The 19,874-nt window shown below is 42.4% G+C and overlaps 1 protein-coding gene and 1 long non-coding RNA gene across 6 annotated transcripts in view; both read right to left on the minus strand.

Moving 5' to 3' along the window:
- The window catches only part of LOC124017065 (acyl-CoA-binding domain-containing protein 7-like), a 100,704-nt gene that overhangs the window by 46,043 nt on the left and 34,787 nt on the right, over nucleotides 1-19,874 (minus strand). The window contains exons 1-16 of one of the 5 annotated variants that reach the window (XM_046332452.1): nucleotides 18,506-19,010; nucleotides 15,376-15,495; nucleotides 15,153-15,277; nucleotides 13,796-13,977; nucleotides 12,944-13,068; nucleotides 11,564-11,672; nucleotides 11,380-11,473; nucleotides 11,091-11,216; nucleotides 9,174-9,275; nucleotides 8,935-9,018; nucleotides 8,706-8,813; nucleotides 8,339-8,469; nucleotides 7,621-7,744; nucleotides 7,332-7,504; nucleotides 7,144-7,263; nucleotides 6,323-6,824 (exon numbers count right to left, since the gene is read on the minus strand). In XM_046332452.1, the coding sequence (XP_046188408.1) occupies nucleotides 6,704-6,824; nucleotides 7,144-7,263; nucleotides 7,332-7,504; nucleotides 7,621-7,744; nucleotides 8,339-8,469; nucleotides 8,706-8,813; nucleotides 8,935-9,018; nucleotides 9,174-9,275; nucleotides 11,091-11,216; nucleotides 11,380-11,473; nucleotides 11,564-11,672; nucleotides 12,944-13,068; nucleotides 13,796-13,977; nucleotides 15,153-15,277; nucleotides 15,376-15,490 (1,839 nt within the window). In that variant the 5' untranslated portion in view covers nucleotides 15,491-15,495; nucleotides 18,506-19,010 and the 3' untranslated portion in view covers nucleotides 6,323-6,703. Of the gene's footprint in view, nucleotides 1-6,322; nucleotides 6,825-7,143; nucleotides 7,264-7,331; nucleotides 7,505-7,620; nucleotides 7,745-8,338; nucleotides 8,470-8,705; nucleotides 8,814-8,934; nucleotides 9,019-9,173; nucleotides 9,276-11,090; nucleotides 11,217-11,379; nucleotides 11,474-11,563; nucleotides 11,673-12,943; nucleotides 13,069-13,795; nucleotides 13,978-15,132; nucleotides 15,278-15,375; nucleotides 15,496-18,505; nucleotides 19,019-19,874 lie in introns of those variants that run through there. The other 4 variants (XM_046332453.1, XM_046332457.1, XM_046332454.1 and 1 more) reach the window with 4 other exon arrangements.
- LOC124017069 lies at nucleotides 2,227-4,741 on the minus strand. The gene is made up of 2 exons (XR_006835454.1): nucleotides 3,831-4,741; nucleotides 2,227-3,734 (listed from the first exon to the last, which is right to left on the minus strand). It is a non-coding gene; the product is annotated as an uncharacterized LOC124017069 (long non-coding RNA).

The raw sequence follows: 19,874 nt of genomic DNA on the forward strand, positions 1-19,874 counted from the left end.
TCCGCCCACACCTGCTCTACATATTCCAGAACATCCCAGTATTCATACCTAAATCCTTTCATAAACAACTGGACTCAATTATCATTCCATTCATCTGGGATTATAAAACACACAGGATAGGTAAAAAACACCTCTGTAAATCCAAGATGGAAGGAGGATTGTCTCTCCCAAATGTTATATTTTACTATTGGGCCGCTAACTTCCATGCTGTTACGTTTTGTCTGGATGATGCACTTCCGTCCTCCAGTTGGCTTAGTATGGAGCGTGAGGATTGCCACCCCTTCTCTATTTGTTCTGTGATTTTGTCACCTGTCAATTTGGAGATGTCACTTTATAAACTCCCTTTTTTCAGGACCCTGTCTTTCAAAGATAATTCATAAAAATCCAAATAACTTCACAGATCTTCATTGTAAAGGGTTTAAACACCGTTTCCCATGCTTGTTCAATGAACCAGAAACCATTAATGAACAGGCACTTGTGGAACGGTCGTTAAGACACTAACAGCTTACAGACAGTAGGTAATTAAGGTTACAGTTATGAAAACTTATGACACTAAAGAGGCCTTTCTACTGACTCTGAAAATCACCAAAAGAAAGATGCCCAGGGTCCCTGCTCATCTGCGTGAAAGTGCCTTAGGCATGCTGCAAGGAGGCATGAGGACTGCAGATGTGGCCAGGGCAATACATTGCAATATCCGTACCGTGAGACGCCTAAGATTATAGGGAGACATGATGGACAGCAGATCGTCCTCGCAGTGGCAGACCATGTGTAACAACACCTGCACAGGATCGGTACATCCGAACATCACACATGTGGGACAGTTACAGGATGGCAACAACAACTGCCCCAGTTACACCAGGAACACACAATCCCTTGTCGTAGCTGAATCAGAATTAGTTAGGTAACATAGATAAATAAGATGTTTTATTTACTTTATACTTGTCATTAGAATGCCTTCTTTTGGACTATACTGTTGGCAGTTGCATTTTCCTCTTTCTTCTCTAGGGAAAAGCCACTTGGGGCCCAGAGAGGGGAGAGGTCAGACTTGTCTTTTACATGTCTGGTAATAGGCAGAATATCAGAAAGGGAGGTCAGGTTTGAACATGGTCTTCATAATGAATATATCTGTGAAACCATGTGAAGGGCTCCACTATGTCTGTACTCCAGTCACTCCCTCCTTTTCCCATTGGGGGGAGGAGTATGGCAGTGTCTGGAACCATTGTATGTCCCCTCTGATGTTGAAACTTATCTTTCATAGTATATGACCTAGAGGCTCACTCCCCTCAGGTAGCTTGTCCAGGGGTGAGTTGTATTTGAGTTGGGAGTATCTAGAATTGACAATTGATATATGCCATTGGATGAGGTAATGTTTTGGTAATATGAAGTACCAAGAACGAGAAGTAGAACCTCGTCTAAGAGACCAAACTGAACGATAATTTATAGCTAATGCTATCTGGCTATGGGATACTCCTCTTTCAAGTAAAAGGCCCTTTGTGAAGTTCCAAAGATCTGTGGTTCGTCATTGTGAGTTGAGAGGGGTGTATCGTGGCTATAAAAGATTAAGTATTATTTTGTAAGCACTCTCAGAATTCATTTATAGACACTGAATTGATCTGAGTCACAGGGCTATGGTGAAGCTCATATAATTAAAGATGAAGTTTAAATAACTCTGACTGATGTGTGGTTTGCTCTCTCATCATTCGGTAATACAGGAAAATGCCACGACACCCTCCATCAGTGCTCAGACTGTCCGCAATAGGCTGAGAGAGGCTGGACTGAGGGCTTGTAGGCCTGTTGTAGTAAGGCAGGTCCTCACCAGACATCACCGGCAACAACGTCACCTATGGGCACAAACCCACCATTGCTGGACCAGACAGGACTGGCAAAAAGTGCTCTTCACTGAGGAGTCAGGGTTTAATCTCACCAGGGGTGATGGTCGGATTCGCATTTATCATCGAAGGAATGAGCGTTACACCGAGGCTTGTACTCTGGAGCGGGATCGATTTGGAGGTGGAGGGTCCGTCGTGGTCTGGGGCGGTCCATGAGGAGGAGATGCACTGCAGTATTTAATGTAGCTATTGGCCACACCAGATACTGACTGTTACTTTTGATTTTGACCACCCCCCCTTTGTTCAGTTTATGTCTCAGTTGTTGAATCTTGTTATGTTTACACACATATTTACACATGTTAAGTTTGCTTAAAATAAACGCAGTTGGCAGTGAGGATGTTTCTTTTTTTGCTGAATTTAGTAACAATCCTATTACACACAGCACAGCCCGAATCTGGAAGCAAATTAAAGTCCATTTTGACCAATTTCATTCATGCTCCCTGTTGCCAAGAATCCCTCCTTTTCCACCTCTAACCTTGATAACACATTTGAGTGATGGGGAGAGCTAGGGATAAATGCCATAGGGGATCTATAAATAGAAGGGACCTTTGCCTCCTTTGAGTTGCTGAGTGAAATGTATAATCTTCCCAGACGTAACTTTTTCAGATACCTACAGATTAGAGACTATGTTAGAAAACATCTTCCGACATTTGGGAATGCTAAATGTTTGACAGATGCATAAAAATATGCCCCACCCCACCACCAGACAGAGATATCTCGTCGATATGACTCTTTTCAATCTGTTAGCACACCTTCTACAGATGCCATTAAGGCAAAATGGGATGAAGCTGACATTTCGGTGGCAGACTAGGAAGAGAGCTTGGAGTATATCCACACCTGCTCCATTAACTCAAGACATCGTCTCATATAATTCAATGTATTCCACAGATTACACTATTAACTACAGTAGGTTGTATTACAAAGAACTCCCCTGCATCCCATTTCCCTGTAACATGGTGGAGATGTTAGTGCGAAACCGATTCCTTGGGACATGCCTACCCTAAACACCTACCCTAAACTTTTTACATTTCAGAGTTGGTACGTCCCAAGAATCGCGGATAGCATGGACCATGATGGACACTATTTTACCTTAAGTTTTGTCCACCAACTTCAAATAGCGGTAAAAAACAATATTTGTTATTGAAAGTATATTTCAATGCAATTTAATGGTACAACGATTCCCTACACTATTCAGTTATTGTTTTCTCACAAACTGAAATTGAACGAAGAGTGTTGAGTTTTAGCAGCCAGGAAATGACAGAGTGATTTCTACATAGGCCGCTTTCCCCAGTCTGCCATTGTTCGTTGTGCTCGAGGAGGCGATGAACATGTCTCTTAGGGTCGAAGGATGGAAGAGATGGGGATGCAGTTTTCCCATCTTAACAACAGAAGCCGGTCTGGCTTTTGTTGCCAAATAGGAAAAAGTCTGCATTTTAGAATGTGATTTTGTTTTGGGCCAAAATATTTAAAAAAGTGAAAATATTGTGAAACACCATCATTCCACTATTACTGCAGGTATATGAGACATTTTATGAAATTACAATGCAAAAATTGTACATGTAGATCCTTTAAGACTCAAGTTAGCAACTTGAGCTAACACCTAGCAAAAAAAAAACATAGCTTAGCAACAGGACACCAAGATCTGTGTAGAAAAAAGTTCCAAAATTTGCATAACGTTTGATTGGAGGATAACTATGAGGGTTATTGAATCAGGATCAAATCCTCTGATGTCCTCGAGCTCATGAATGATATAATGTTCATATTTGAAGATTGAAGAAATGACAGAAGTGTCAAGCAATGGAATGTTAGCTAAAAAGACTGGTACCCAGGTTAGCACACTGCCACCTAGATGTTTGAACAGATATAAACCAAAGGTTTGTGATATACTGTCACCTAGATGTTTGAAAAGATATAAACCAAAGGTTTGTGATATACTGCCACCTAGATGTTTGAACAGATATAAACCAAAGGTTTGTGATATACTGTCACCTAGATGTTTGAAAAGATATAAACCAAAGGTTTGTGATATACTGCCACCTAGATGTTTGAACAGATATAAACCAAAGGTTTGTGATATACTGTCACCTAGATGTTTGAACAGATATAAACCAAAGGTTTGCGATATACTGCCACCTAGATGTTTGAACAGATATAAACCAAAGGTTAGCACACTGCCACCTAGATGTTTGAAAAGATATAAACCAAAGGTTTGTGATATACTGCCACCTAGATGTTTCAACAGATATAAACCAAAGGTTTGTGATATACTGCCACCTAGATGTTTGAACAGATATAAACCAAAGGTTTGTGATATACTGTCACCTAGATGTTTCAACAGATATAAACCAAAGGTTTGTGATATACTGCCACCTAGATGTTTGAACAGATATAAACCAAAGGTTTGCGATATACTGCCACCTGCAGTTCTGGAATGTCTCATTTACGAGTATAATCCTGATGGAATTATGTGATCCTTCCTTAACCCATACCTTTTTACATTTGAGTCATTGAGCAGATGCTCTTATCCAGAGTGAGTTACAAGAGCAATTAGTGTTAAGTGCCTTGCTCAAAGTCACAGACAAATTTTTCACCTACTCGGTTTGGGGAGTTGAACCAGCGACCTTTCGGTTACTGGCCCAATGCTCTTAACAGCTAGGCAACCTGCCACCCATAGGAAGTCCTCAATGACACTGCACATACTGAAATGGGCTTTTGGGCACTACAGTCTTCTATCTACAGTTGAAGTCGGAAGTTTACATACATCTTAGCCAAATACATTTAAACTCAGTTTTCACAATTGAATCCTTGTAAAGAAATCTCTGTCTTAGGTCAGTTAGGATCACCACTTTATTTTAAGAAGGTGAAATGTCAGAATAATAGTAGAAAGAATGATTTATTTCAGCTTTTATTTCTTTCATCAGAAGTTCAGAAGTTTACATACACTCAATTAGAATTTGGTAGCATTGTCTTTAAATTGTTTAACTTGGGTAAAACGTTTTGGGTAGCCTTCCACAAGCTTCCCACAATAAATTGGGTACATTTTTGAAAATTCCTCATGACAGAGCTGGTGGTGTAACTGAGTCAGGTTTGTAGGCCTCCTTGCTCACACAGGCTTTTTCAGTTATGCCCTCACATTTTCTATAGGATTGAGGTCAGGGCTTTGTGATGGCCACTCCAATACCTTGACTTTGTTGTCCTTAAGCCCTTTTTCCAAAGCACACCCACAACATGAAGTTGTCACCCCCGTGCTTCACAGTTTGGATGGTGTTCTTCGGCTTGCAAGCATTCCCCTTTTTCCTCCAAACATGGTCATTATGGCCAAGCAGTTCTAGTTTTGTTTCATCAGACCAGAGGACATTTCTCCAAAAAGTATGATCTTTGTCCCCATGTGCAGTTGCAAACGGTAGTCTGGCTTTTTTAATGGCGGTTTTGGAGCAGTGGCTTCTTCCTTGTTGAGCGGCCTTTCAGGTTATGTCGATATAGGACTCATTTTCCTGTGGATATAGATACTTTTGTACCTGTTTCCTCCAGCATCTTCACAAGGTCCTTTTCTGTTGTTCTGGGATTGATTTGCACTTTTCGCACCATAGTACGTTCATCTCTAGGAGACAGAACACGTCTCCTTCCTGAGAAGTATGATGGCTGTGTGGTCCCATGGTGTTTATACTTCGTACTATTGTTTGTACAGATGAACGTGGTACCTTCAGGCGTTTGGAAATTGCTCCCAAGTATGAACCAGACTTGTGGAGGTCTACAATTATTATTCTGAGGTCTTGGCTGATTTCGTTTGATTTACCCACAATGTCAAGCAAAGAGGCAGTGGGTTTGAAGGTAGGACTTGAAATAGATCCATAGGTACACCTCCAATTGGCTCAAATGATGTCAATTAGCCTATCAGAAGATTCTAAAGCCATGACATAATTTTCAGGAATTTTCCAAAGCTGTTTAAAGGCAGTCAAATTAGTGTATGTGAACTTCTGACCCACTGGAATTGTGATACAGTAAATTATAAATTAAATAATCTGTCTGTAAAGAATTGTTGGAAAAATGACTTGTGTCATGCACAAAGTAGTAAAGTCCTAACCGACTTGCCAAAACTATAGTTTGTTAACAAGAAGTTTGTGGAGTGGTAGAAAAACAAGATTTAATGACTCCAACCTAAGTGTATGTAAACTTCTGACTTCAACTGTATCTCTATGGTATAACTCATTCTAGTGCCAAGGGACGTTTCCAGCTCTTAGTCTTGAGTCATATTCACTAGGAACGAATCAGAAGCAAACAGGCCAAAACAAGGAGGCATTACCTGAATTTGTGGAATCATGGTAGGAAGTTCAATCAATACATTTTGAAACAGGAAATTCCCAATCTAGCTGCTGCACAAAATCACAGAGAATTACATGAATTAAAGTGCAAAATAAACACATTTGTTGAGCTGCATTTAAACAAATAATGTATTTTTTGTAAACATTAAGAAAACAATCAAGGGCTGCATTGTAATAATAATTTGGTGGGTGCTTATACTTGTCCTATTTCACATTGGAAATTTATTTTTTGCATATCGCAACTCCCCCGAGACAACCCTGGAGAGTAGGGTGATAGCAAAGGAGCAATTAGGGTTAAGAGGCTTGCTCAAAGGCACATCGAAAGATTTATTGGCTCAGGGAATCAAACTAGCAACCTTTCAGTAACTGGCCTAATTCTAACTTCTAGGCTACCTGCCACATTGTTACAATGCCTTTGCATTGATCTGGACAATATTAAACGGTTATTATTGGCTGGCATCTAGAAACTCTGCGCGCGCGTGTGTGTGTGTGTTAGAGCTGCGCTGTGGTAGCGAGATGTAACATCTCATGTAGGGAGGTAACCAGGTTCTGGAACAGTGTCTCTGCATCCGTCTCTGGACTGGACTTCCACGCCGTACAGGAAGCCACGATCCTGAAACAGGACAGACACCAGAAGCTTCTATCAGTCCATCCTAGAGAAGACAGATGTACTAAAGAACATCTACAAATTCTACTAACTACATGAGAGACCAAATAGCTGAAGTAACTGTTCAAAATCAAATCAAAGATTACTGGTCGCGTACACAGTTTAGCAGACGTTATAGCGGGTGCAGTGATATGCTCATGTTACTAGCTCCTAACAATGCAATAAAATGTCAAACAAGCCTACAATAATCAGAAGAAAAATGTATTCATTTAATGAATGGTCATTGTCCATAGTCCAGGTCTTGTGTGTGGGTGTGTTAGCCCACCTGTCCTCATTGATGCGGTAGAAGAACCCGTAGCCATGGTGCACCATGGGAGCGCCCACCCCATGAACTGTGGTGTAGCCAGCCAGACTGGTGGACAGGGTAAAGTTACCGCCCCCCCCACTGGAGAGAGAACACACACAAATTACAAAACACCATAAACACAAACACACACACACACACAAACACACCTCTTGGAATACAGTGGATCAGTGAAAAGGTCTGGCATAGGAAGTCCCTCCTCCTTGGCGATCAGGTAAAGGCCCAGGAGATGTCTGTCAAAACCTTTTCCGTTCTGTGCCTCAGCCATCAGTTTGTTATGCTTGTTGAAGGCCAGCAGCAGGGCTTTCCTCTTAGCCTCAGCCTGGGAGACATACAGAAAGTCAGAGTGTAAGTATCCTGGTCGCCAGATTTACATGTATGGCATGACAATATATGAAGAACTAATCGTTTACTGGATACACACACTCTCACACTTACGCTGGCTGCAGGGAGGAGCATGGTATGGCACCAGTTCTGTGCCTCCAGGGTACAGGGCCTCATGGTCTCAGTCCTGCCATGGTAGAACCTTCTGGTCATCGCTGTCTCATAGCAACTACCTAACCTGGGAGGGGGGATTATCATCAATCATCAGTTATGGAGAGAATATTGGGGAGGAAGGATGGATGAAGTTGATGGATAGATGAATGTTGGGTGGATGGATGGATTAATTGGATGGATAGTGGATGCAGGGCCGGCTCCAAGCATAAGAGAATATAAGGCGTTAGTTAGGGCCCCAGGCTGCCCTCAACCTCACCCCAAATTAGAATAGACCAGTTACAAGGTCGAAATGAGGTTCTACACCAGCAATTTCTCTCTTGTTATGCTCTGGCAGTCAATCAATTCACCATGTCTTCTAACGTTTCTTAAATTGGTAAGTTAGTCTAGCCAGCTATCTAAACTTGTAATCATGGCTGAACCCCGACCAGGGTGTCTAAGGGCCCTGACCTCCAGGGGGCCCCTATTGATTTTGTTAATCACTCACTCTATCATCATTAACATGGCATAAGTCACGGCAAAATGTGTAGAATTACAAGAAGTTAGCTTTAAAGCTGAAAATAATGTCTCTACACCCTATGGCCTAGCTTAGGCCCCAACAAAATCTCGCTTAGGGCCCCCAAGAGGCTAGAACCGGCCCTGACTGGATGGATGGTATTACCTCCCATGCTGTCTGTAATAAGCCAGTTGAAGGGCCAGTTGTATGAAGGTGTCTGGGTGGAGCTTCCTCTGTTTGATGGCTGCTTTCCCAAACGAGGTGAACGCATAACACACCACCTGCAAGTCCTGAGTCTGGAGACACACACACAGGTGTCTGTCAAACCAGATATCACACAGATTAGAGTTGTGTGTGTGTGTGTGTGTGTGTGTGTGTGTGTGTGTGTGTGTGTGTGTGTGTGTGTGTGTGTGTGTGTGTGTGTGTGTGTGTGTGTGTGTGTGTGTGTGTGTGTGTGTGTGTGTGTGTGTGTGTGTGTGTGTGTGTGTGTGTGTGTGTGTGTGTGTGTGTGTGTGTGTGTGTGTGTGCTCACAGTCTCGAAGTACTGTTGCTTGGCATGTGCAACGTCACTCCTGACTCTGTCATCCACAGTGAAGACCAACTCTTCAGGAAGAGGCATAGGCCGCACCGTCTCAGAGCCCTACATAGACACACACATCAACAAATATACTGTTTGCTTACAGTGAAAGTAAGATACTTGGAATTAAGGACAAACAAGATATACAGTCACCTAAAATAAGTTCAATAGAAACGGTATTTACCTTCCACCTGCCGTCTGTAGCTTTGAGTTGCTGATCCACATAGTAACAGTGAGTTACCAGCACCATGCCTTCAAATGGGGCATGCTGCAACACACAGCATGCCCCATTAGGAGCACACTCACAACAAAACATCATTACACTACTGCTAACAGAGGAGTATTGTTATCTCAAATCTTATTTTTCTAACTCTCAACCCCCACCCCCCTCTCATATAACAAAAAACACACACAGTAACTCACGTCACAGATGGATCCGAAGGTTCCGTCGGCGAAGGAGATGGAGTTGTAGGACTTGTCTCCCCAGCGGATGGTGGGGTCTCCTGTCAGCACCTCCAGGGACACCTGGGGGCAAAGGTCAAAGATCAGATTATACCACACTTAGAATGGTATGGTTGTCTGTGGTGTATGTGTGTGTTGTAGGGGCCAACCAGGATGCAAGACGATGACTCAGAGGTCATATCCAGACATACAGTGGAGTAAAAAACTATTTAGTCAGCCACCAATTGTGCAAGTTCTCCCACTTAAAAAGATGAGAGGCCTGTAATTTTCATCATAGGTACACTTCAACTATGACAGACAAAATGAGAAAAAAAAATCCAGAAAATCACATTGTAGGATTTTTAATGAATTTATTTGCAAATTATGGTGGAAAATAAGTATTTGGTCAATAACAAAAGTTTATCTCAATACTTTGTTATATACCCTTTGTTGGCAATGACAGAGGTCAAACGTTTTCTGTAAGTCTTCACACACTGTTGCTGGTATTTTGGCCTATTCCTCCATGCAGATCTCCTCTAGAGCAGTAATGTTTTGGGGCTGTTGCTGGGCAACACGGACTTTCAACTCCCTCCAAAGATTTTCTATGGGGTTGAGATCTGGAGACTGGCTAGGCCACTCCAGGACGTTGAAATGCTTCTTACGAAGCCACTCCTTCGTTGCCCGGGCGGTGTGTTTGGGATCATTGTCATGCTGAAAGACCCAGCCACGTTTCATCTTCAATGCCCTTGCTGATGGAAGGAGGTTTTCACTCAAAATCTCACGATGCATGGCCCCATTCATTCTTTCCTTTACACGGATCAGTCATCCTGGTCCCTGTGCAGAAAAACAGCCCCAAAGCATGATGTTTCCACCCCCATGCTTCACAGTAGGTATGGTGTTCTTTGGATGCAACTCAGCATTCTTTGTCCTCCAAACACGCCGTGTTGAGTTTTACCAAAAAGTTATATTTTGGTTTCATCTGACCATATGACATTCTCCCAATCTTCTTCTGGATCATCCAAATGCTCTCTAGCAAACTTCAGACAGGCCTGGACATGTACTGGCTTAAGCGGGGGGACATGTCTGGCACTGCAGGATTTGAGTCCCTGGCGGCGTAGTGTGTTACTGATGGTAGGCTTTGTTACTTTGGTCCCAGCTCTCTGCAGGTCATTCACTAGGTCCCCCCGTGTGGTTCTGGGATTTTTGCTCACTGTTCTTGTGACCATTTTGACCCCACGGGGTGAGATCTTGCATGGAGCCCCAGATCGAGGGAGATTATCAGTGGTCTTGTATGTCTTCCATTGTCTAATAATTGCTCCCACAGTTGATTTCTTCAAACCAAGCTGCTTACCTATTGCAGATTCAGTCTTCCCTGCCTGGTGCAGGTCTACAATTTTGTTTCTGGTGTCCTTTGACAGCTCTTTGGTCTTGGCCATAGTGGAGTTTGGAGTGTGACTGTTTGAGGTTGTGGACAGGTGTCTTTTATACTGATAACAAGTTCAAACAGGTGCCATTAATACAGGTAACGAGTGGAGGACAGGCCTCTCTCATCTTTTTAAGTGGGAGAACTTGCACAATTGGTGGCTGACTAAATACTTTTTTGCCCCACTGCATCTTTGCATACAATCAAAACATGTGTAACCTGCTTAAATGCTTACACACAACTTAAAAAGATCTCCCTATCTGTACTGGACAACATCCCAAAGTGGCAGAAGTCTCACTGCTATCATTGTTTGACAAAGTTAGCTTTTTAGCCTCTGGTGCTAATTATTACCCTTTGCATTTTACTTTGACCGCATCCTGGACTCAAGTCTGCTCTTTACCTTTACAAACTCAACTTGCTATTGCAAATTTCTGTCTATAGTGTGTGAGAGGGTGTGTGTGTGTTTGTTTACGTACTGGTGTGTAGTTCTCTGCAGTAGCGTAGGGTTTAGCATCGTCCAGTGAAACCACAAACAGACTGCTCTGGATGGTCTCTAAGATGGTCTTATTGGCTGGATCTATACCTATCAGATACTCCCTGGCCTACAGACACACAGACCCGTAAATTGAATTAAAATTGAATAGAAAGAGAGAGAGACAGAGAAAGATGAGAGAGACAGAGAAAGTTGAAAGAGAGAGACACGAGAGAGAGACACGTTTAGTGCATGGTGATGTCCGTTCTGCACAGCCAACATCACACACACACCTTAGCCCAGCGTGTCCTCTCCTCTGAGGTGAGAGCGGCGATTCCGTCACCTGCAGGCTCCCCCTCACAACACTGCTTCACATGGGTCAGCTGCCTACACACACACAGACACACAGACATATAAATACATGCAAATATATGCATATGCACACAAATATACCTAAATATCCACCGACCAGAATACCTGAGCAGCTCTGGAGGGGTAAGAATGTGTCCGTCACACACTGCATCAAACGAGAAGAAACGCCCCTTACACATCACCACCACGTGGGAGGGGCATGGACCCTCGCTCTCTACAACACACAGAAAAAAGATCAATACATACAGCACCAGTCAAAAGTTTGGACACACCTACTCTTTCCAAGGTTTTACTTCTTTATTTTTTACAATTTTCTACATTGTAGGATAATAGTGAAGACATCAAAACTATGAAATGACACATGTTGTAACCAAAAAAGTGATAAACAAATCAAACTACATTTTATATTTAAGATTCTTCAAAGTAGCCACTCTTTGCCTTGATGACAGCGTTGCACACTCTTGGTATTCTCTCAACCAGCTTCACCTGGAATGCTTTTCCAACATTTAAGGAGTTCCCACACATGCTGAGCACTTTTTGGCTGCTTTCCTTCACTCTGCAGTCCAAATGATCCCAAACCATCTCAATTGGGTTAGGTCGGGTGATTGTGGAGGCCAGGTCATCTGATGCAGCGCTCCATCACTCTCCTTACTCAAATAGCACTTATTTGGGGTCATTGTCCTGATGTGTTGGCTCATTGTCCTTTTGAAAAACAAATGATAGTCAAACCAGATGGGATGGCGTATCGATGCAGAATGCTGTGGTAGCCATGCTGGTTAAGTGTGCCTTGAAATCTAAATAAATCTCGTGAGTGTCACCAGCAAAGCACCCCCACACAATCACACCTCCTCCTCCATGCTTCACGTTGGGAACCCCACATGCAGAGAACATCTGTTCACCAACTCTGCATCTCACAAAGACACAGATGTTGGAACCCAAAATCTCAAATCTGGACTCATCAGACCAAAGGACAGATTTTCACCGGTTTTATGTCCATTGCTCCTGTTTCGTTGGCCCAAGCAAGTCTCTTCTTATTATTGGTGTCCTTTAGCAGTGGTTTCTTTGCAGCAATTCAACCATGAAGACCTGATTCAGACAGTTTCCTCTGAACAGTTGATGTTGAGATGTGTCTGTTACTTGAACTCTGTGAAGCACTTATTTGGGCTGCATTTTCTGAGGCTGGTAACTCTAATGAACTTATCCTCTGCAACAGAGGTAACTCTGGGTCATCATTTCCTGTGGCGGTCCTCATGAGCCAGTTTCATCATAGCGCTTGATGGTTTTTGTGACTGCACTTGAAGAAACATTCAACGTTCTTGAAATGTTCCAGATTGACTGACCTTCATGTCTTAAAGTAATCAATACACACATCCAAACACACATAGAAAACACACACACATAAACACACCTAAATAAATAACAGTACTACACACAAAAACAAACCACAAACATCATATTGCATGGCGGTGTCGGGGGGTCACCTACCTGTCTTAAAGTAGTTGATGATGGTATCCTTGGTGACTCCTGGAACTTTACATGTACAGAACAGCATTCTGAACTGGTCCATATCCAACACCACATTACCAGCTTTATGAGGGTCCTGCCTCTCCCTGTCGGGGACCACACAGTCAGAGAGTGTGTACTGAACGTGTGTGTTTAGGGACACTGGCCAACTAAATGCTTGGTTGCAGGTTCCTTCTCGACAACGGATCAACAATAAGAAATCAAATATAATAATATAAACATAAAGTAACTGGCTCAGTAGAATAGAATAAATATTTTAAACAACTATAATACAGGAAGACTATAGTTAAATAAAAACACATGTTTTGGGGAAGGGTGGGATTGGAGGGCAAGTGTTTAAATTGTGCATTATGTCACAATCGGAAGAGTCTGGTAGCAGTAGTTGTGATGTGTGTGTAACCTTAATATATATACACGGTGTGTACAAAACATTAGGAACACCTTCCTAATATTGAGTTGCACACCCTTTTGAACCTCAGAACAGCCTCAATTCATTGAAGCATGGACTCTACAAGGTGTCGAAAGCGTTCCACAGGGATGCTGGCCAATGTTAACTCCCCGTTCAAAAGGCACTTAAATATTTTATATAACCTGTCATTCAACTTCTGAATGACACATACAAACACATACCATTTCTCAATTATCTCAAGGTTTAAAATCCTTCTTTAACCTGTCTCCTCCCCTTCATATACACTGATTGTAGTGGATTTAACAGGTGACATCAATAAGTGATTACAGCTTTCACCTGGATTCACCTGGTCAGTCTATGTCATGGAAGAACCATGTTTTGTACACTCAATGTGAGTATCTTACGTGCGAAGCAGGTCCCAGTACTGTAGAGTGTGCCACATGCTTATGCTGGTCCTCTGTAGCTGTACTCCCTCTGTAGGGGGCCAGCAGTGCTCTAGGTAGGGTGCAGGACCTCCGAAGTTCACATTCAACTGGGAGGGGTAACGCATTTCCAGATAGGCTGCATTCAACCACCACTCCTCCAACTAGGGGAAACACACACAATATAACATGAAACACTGAAGGGAGACACCATAATGACTGCAGTATTTAAAACACTCAAAGATTCCCTTTTGTAGTTGCTCAGGGTCGAGTATGGTGTGTGATCAGTTCCCACAGGTTCTAGTTGTGCAGTGTGTTGAGTGTGTGTACCCAGTTCCTGCGGTGGTAGGCAGCAGCAGGCTCGTAAGCATTGATTCAAACAGCACTTTCCTGCGTTTGCCAGCAGCTCTTCGCTGTGCTTCAAGCATTGCACTGTTTATGACCTCAAGCCTATCAACTCTCGAGATTAGGATGGCAATACTAAAGTACCTATTAGAACATCCAAATAGTCAAAGGTATATGAAATACAAATGGTATAGAGAGAAAAGTCCTACAAAAACTACAACCTAATTAATTTTGGGGGCGGCAGGGTAGCCTAGTGGTTAGAGCGTTGGACTAGCAACCGGAAGGTTGCATGTTCAAATCCCTGAGAAGATAAGGTACAAATCTGTCGTTCTGCCCCTGAACAGGCAGTTAACCCACTGTTCCTAGGCCATCATTGAAAATAAGAATTTCTTCTTAACTGACTTGCCTAGTAAAATAAAGGTAAAAGAAAATATAAACTGGGAATATTGAAGACTCATGTTAAAAGGAACCACCAGCTTTCATATGTTCTCATGTTCTGAGCAAGGAACGTTAGCTTTTTTATATTGCACTTTTTCTTTCTTCTCCAACACTTTCTTTTTGCATTATTTAAACTAAATTAAACATGTTTCATTATTTATTTGAGAGTAAATAGATTTTATTGATGTATTATATTAAGTTAAAGTAAAAGTGTTCATTCAGTATTGTTGTAATTGTCATTATTACAAAAAATCGGCCGATTAATCGGTATCTGCTTTTTTTGGTCCTCCAATAATCAGTATCGGGGGCGGCAGCGTAGCCTAGTGGTTAGAGCGTTGGACTAGTAACCGGAAGGTTGCGAGTTCAAACCCCCGAGCTGACAAGGTACAAATCTGTTGTTCTGCCCCTGAACAGGCAGTTAACCCACTGTTCCCAGGCCGTCATTGAAAATAAGAATATGTTCTTAACTGACTTGCCTGGTTAAATAAAGGTAAAATTAAATTAAAATTGGTATTGAAAAATCATAATCGGTCGACCTCTAGTTGAGTGTGTGTACCCAGTTCCTGCGTGTCCTGGCTCTCTGCAGTAGTTTTTGGTGCAGGTCTTTGCCGATGCCCTCTCCAAACCTCTTCACTACGGCTGCAGTCACCTGGTACTCCTCCTCTGTAGCAAATGGCCGCACTGGAAAATACACACAGACATTTCAGTAACTAGACACATTTTCATCCAGGGTCCATGCTAACGGCGCTTCTCTGTCTCACATGCAGCTGGCATCTCACCTGCATCCAGGTACTTGGCGAGGCTCCCCTCTAGAGACGGTACAGGGAGAGGAGGCAGGCTATGCTGGTACTGGAACGTCTGCTCAGTGGGGAACTCTGACACCTGGTTGGTCATGTCACCTAAAGCACCAAAACACCTGGTTAGCCATGTTGTCACCTACAATACCAAAACACCTGGTTAGCCATTTTGTCCCCTACAATTCCAAAACACCTGGTTAGCCATTGACGTACTGTCCCCTACAATACCAAAACACCTGGTTAGCCATTGACGTACTGTCCCCTACAATACCAAAACACCTGGTTAGCCATTTTGTCCCCTACAATACCAAAACACCTGGTTAGCCATTTTGTCCCCTACAATACCAAAACACCTGGTTAGCCATTGACGTACTGTCCCCTAGCCTGGTAGACACTACGAATCCAAGTGTGGACTGGACAAGCCTCCACTCTTGTCTCACTTTTAGATTAAAATAAAATCGAAACAGTTTCTTTACAAGTCAGTATGTTGAATAAACTTCATTTGAACCTACACTGCCGATCATCCATCAGCTGGTTGAAATGAAATAATTTAAAGTATTATTAAACCGAATTCAAAACGCGGGTCTATGTGTGGTTATCACAATTTGTTTTCTCATCAACACGTGCACAAGACAGAAGGAAGTACATGCACGCGATGCATGCATTTGTAACAGTATAATTTTAAACCGTCCCCTCGCCCATACCCGGGCGCGAACCAGGGACCTTCTGCACACAACGACAACAGTCACCCTCGAAGCATCGTTACCCATCGCTCCACAAAAGCCGCAGCCCTTGCAGAGCAAGGGGAAACACTACTTCAAGGTCTCAGAGCAAGTGACGTAACCGATTGAAACGCTATTTAGCGCACACCGCTAACTAAGCTAGCCGTTTCACATCCGTTACACTCACCTCCCTTTTGACCTTCCTCCTTTTTTTTCCCCGCAGCAACCAGTAATCCGGGTCACGGCACCAATGTAACAGTATAATTTTAAACCGTCCCCTCGCCCATACCCGGGCGTGAACCAGGGACCTTCTGCACACAACGACAACAGTCACCCTCGAAGCATCGTTACCCATCGCTCCACAAAAGCCGCGGCCCTTGCAGAGCAAGGGGAAACACTACTTCAAGGTCTCAGAGCAAGTGACGTAACCGATTGAAACGCTATTTAGCGCACACCGCTAACTAAGCTAGCCGTTTCACATCCGTTACACATTCTTTTTTTATTTTACCCATTTTTCTCCCCAATGTCGAGGTATTCAATTGTTTTTAGTAGTTACTATCTTGTCTCATCGCTACAACTCCCGTATGGGCTCGGGAGAGACGAAGGTTGAAAGTAATGCGTCCTCAGATACACAACCCAACCAAGTCGCACTGCTTCTTAACACAGCGCGCATCCAACCCGGAAGCCAGGCGCACCAATGTGTCGGAGGAAACACCGTGCACCTGGCAACCTTGGTTAGTGCGCACTGCGCCCGGCCCGCCACAGGAGTCGCTGGTGCGCGATGAGTCAAAGATATCCCTACCGGCCAAGCCCTCCCTAACCTGGATGACGCTGGGCCAATTGTGCGTCGCCCCATGGTCGCGACAGAGCCTGGGCGCGAACAAAGAGTCTCTCGTGGCCCTTAACCACTGCGCCACCCGGGAGGCCCTCGATGCATGCATTCTGCAAGTGCTGTGCTTGTTGAATGTCTGTCCCTATAAGCATGCTGAAAGTCTGTTGGCAATTTGTTTCCTGTAAAATAGCCTTGTATCTGGTCAAACAATGTAAGAAAGCTATATATCTTGTTTGTTATTGCTAAATGAATGTAATTATCTTAGTACTGATGCCATTGTATTCATGTTTATTATTTCCAGATCACATCTTGTTTGGATAAATGGACAATTAATTGGATAATACCAGCTGAGTGACATGGAACAGAACTACAAACATTGTTAATCTCCAATCAACATTAAAGAACCCTAAACTGAGGAACTGTCTTTCTCACCGTTTCTCTAATAAGAGTACAATCTCCATAACACTAACCTACTCAATCAATGTATACATTTCAGAGGCATCAACCTCTAATTCAAAAGATGTTTTCCAAAAGTTTACTATGGGTTGGTAACAGGCTGATTGGTCAGCTATTTGAGCCAGTAAAGGGGGCTTTAGTATTCTTGGGTAGCAGAATGACTTTTACTTCCCTCCAGGCTTGAGGGCACACACTTTCTAGTAGGATTACATTGAAGATATGGCAAATAGGAGTGGCAATACCGTCCACTATTTTCCTCAGTCATTTTCCATCCAAATTGTCAGACCCCGGTGGCATGTCATTGTTGACAGACAACAATCATTTGTTCCTCTTCCACACTCACTTTGCGGAATTCAAAATGACAATGCTTGTCTTTTATTTGGTCAGTTATACTTGGATGTGTAGTGTCTGTTGTTGGCATGTCATGCCTAAGTTTGCTAATATTGCCAAAAACCATTAAAGTAGTTGGCAATATCATGGGTTCACCTGATTCAATGAATGATGGAGCTGAGTTTGCATTTTTATAGAACAATCTTAAAATAATTTCATTTGGTTTAGATACAATCATCATGAAACCAATAAAATTCATGCCTTGGTGAAATTCCAGTTTTTTATCTAAAGTTAACTTCCTTACTTGGTCAGATTATAAATGTTGTTTATGATTTCTTAGAAACAAGGGTGGCTCGACCTACCCCTTTGGATCAATGTACCACAATCTCCCCTACTACAGTACAGTCATTATCTACAAAGATAGTTGTAGAATTTGTAGCTGGGCAATTCCATTGCAGCGGGAATTACTCTGAGACTTCACTTTAAAATTTATGCCAAACAAAAACCATTGATTTCAAAGTTTAACATACTCCGATTTGGTTGTATGATATCAGAGTAATTCCACATAAACATGTACTTGTCCAGATAGCTAGACTTGCGGGGCCAGAAGCAACTTTTATTATTGGAGATCAAATTCCATATTTGCCGAGGCGGCGCAGCCTTGTACCAATCGCATTAATACGCACTTTTACAGCACAATTGATTAGATATACATTCTGGCTACATAACCATATGATCAAACATAGTTAACTAGCAAGTCAGTTCTACTTACTGCAGAAACAAGTGCACTAGCTTGCTATAAAATAGTTGGCCCCTGAGGCAGTTGCATTGTTTTCACGGCTCGAATGTAGGTCCGTTTCAGTTTTCAATCTGATCGAAGCAGTTTAATCCCACAAAAACTTTAGTACTTTGCGATATTCTGCAAATTCCGATATGTGAAAAGTTGGTTTCGTTCGTCCATTCAAAATAAAAATGATGTTGCAGCTATTTTTTAGACTAGACTAGAGGAAGGCGCTTGCGGTAGTTTGTGTTGTTGCTCCGCTCGTGGTGTATGCAGCGCTTCTCATCACCTTTCACCCAGTAAGAGGTCAAGGCTAGAAAGGCTACAGCTTTTGTCAAATTAACGCCAAACGTGTGTTTATTTGGGCATTTTAGCTAACTCTGACCTTTTTCCTAATATTAAACTAATTATCCTAACCTGCTACGAAAAGTCAAATCGGACAAAATCTTTAACCCATCTAGTCAACCCGTTTTACTGACTGCCAACACCCGGAAGAGAGAAGTGGTGATATTATTACACGTGACTTGGCTTTTCATTCGTCATGGATATCTATTGTGAGACAACTAAAACACACTACTCTTAAAATAGTTGTTTGATCTTTACACGAGGCCAGATGTGCATGCATTCTTGTGCGGTTGCACTTTTAGATGGTGCATTGTCAGCATTAGATCCTGGTGCATTTCCTGCCATTACAGTGTATATGAAATATCACAAACTGTGAACAGTGATGATCATGGCACCATACAGATTAGAAACAGCATCACTTTAAGGCTACGTCACACATTTAATGCGCAATGGGTCGTACCATAACTGTGTATTAGTAAAAACAAAATAAAAAAAGTATTTTCTTTCAAAACACACACTGCCATTCAAAAATTTGGGGTCACTTCGAAATGTACTTGTTTTTGAAAGAAAAGCAATTTTTTTGTCCATTAAAATAACATTAAATTGATCAGAAATAGAGTAGAAATTGTTATTGATGTAAATGACTATTGTAGCTGGAAACAGCAAAACATTTTAATGGGATATCTACATATTCATACAGAGGCCCATTATCAGCAACCATCACTCCTGTGTTCCAATGGCACGTTGTGTTCACTAATCCAAGTTTATAATTTGAAAATATCTTCAGTTTCTTGGCAATTTCTCACATGGAATAGCCTTCATTTCTCAGAACAAGAATAAACTGACTAGTTTCAGAATAAAGGTTTTTGTTTCTGGACATTTTGAGCCTGTAATCGAACCCGGAGTCGCCTCTTCACTGTTGACATTGAGACTGGTGTTTTGCGGGTACTATTTAATGAAGCTGTCAGTTAAGTACTTGTGAGGCGTCTGTCTCTCAAGCTAGACACTAATGTAA

This window comes from Oncorhynchus gorbuscha, unplaced genomic scaffold, assembly GCF_021184085.1.
Source record: "Oncorhynchus gorbuscha isolate QuinsamMale2020 ecotype Even-year unplaced genomic scaffold, OgorEven_v1.0 Un_scaffold_141:::fragment_3, whole genome shotgun sequence".
Lineage (NCBI taxonomy): Eukaryota > Metazoa > Chordata > Actinopteri > Salmoniformes > Salmonidae > Oncorhynchus > Oncorhynchus gorbuscha.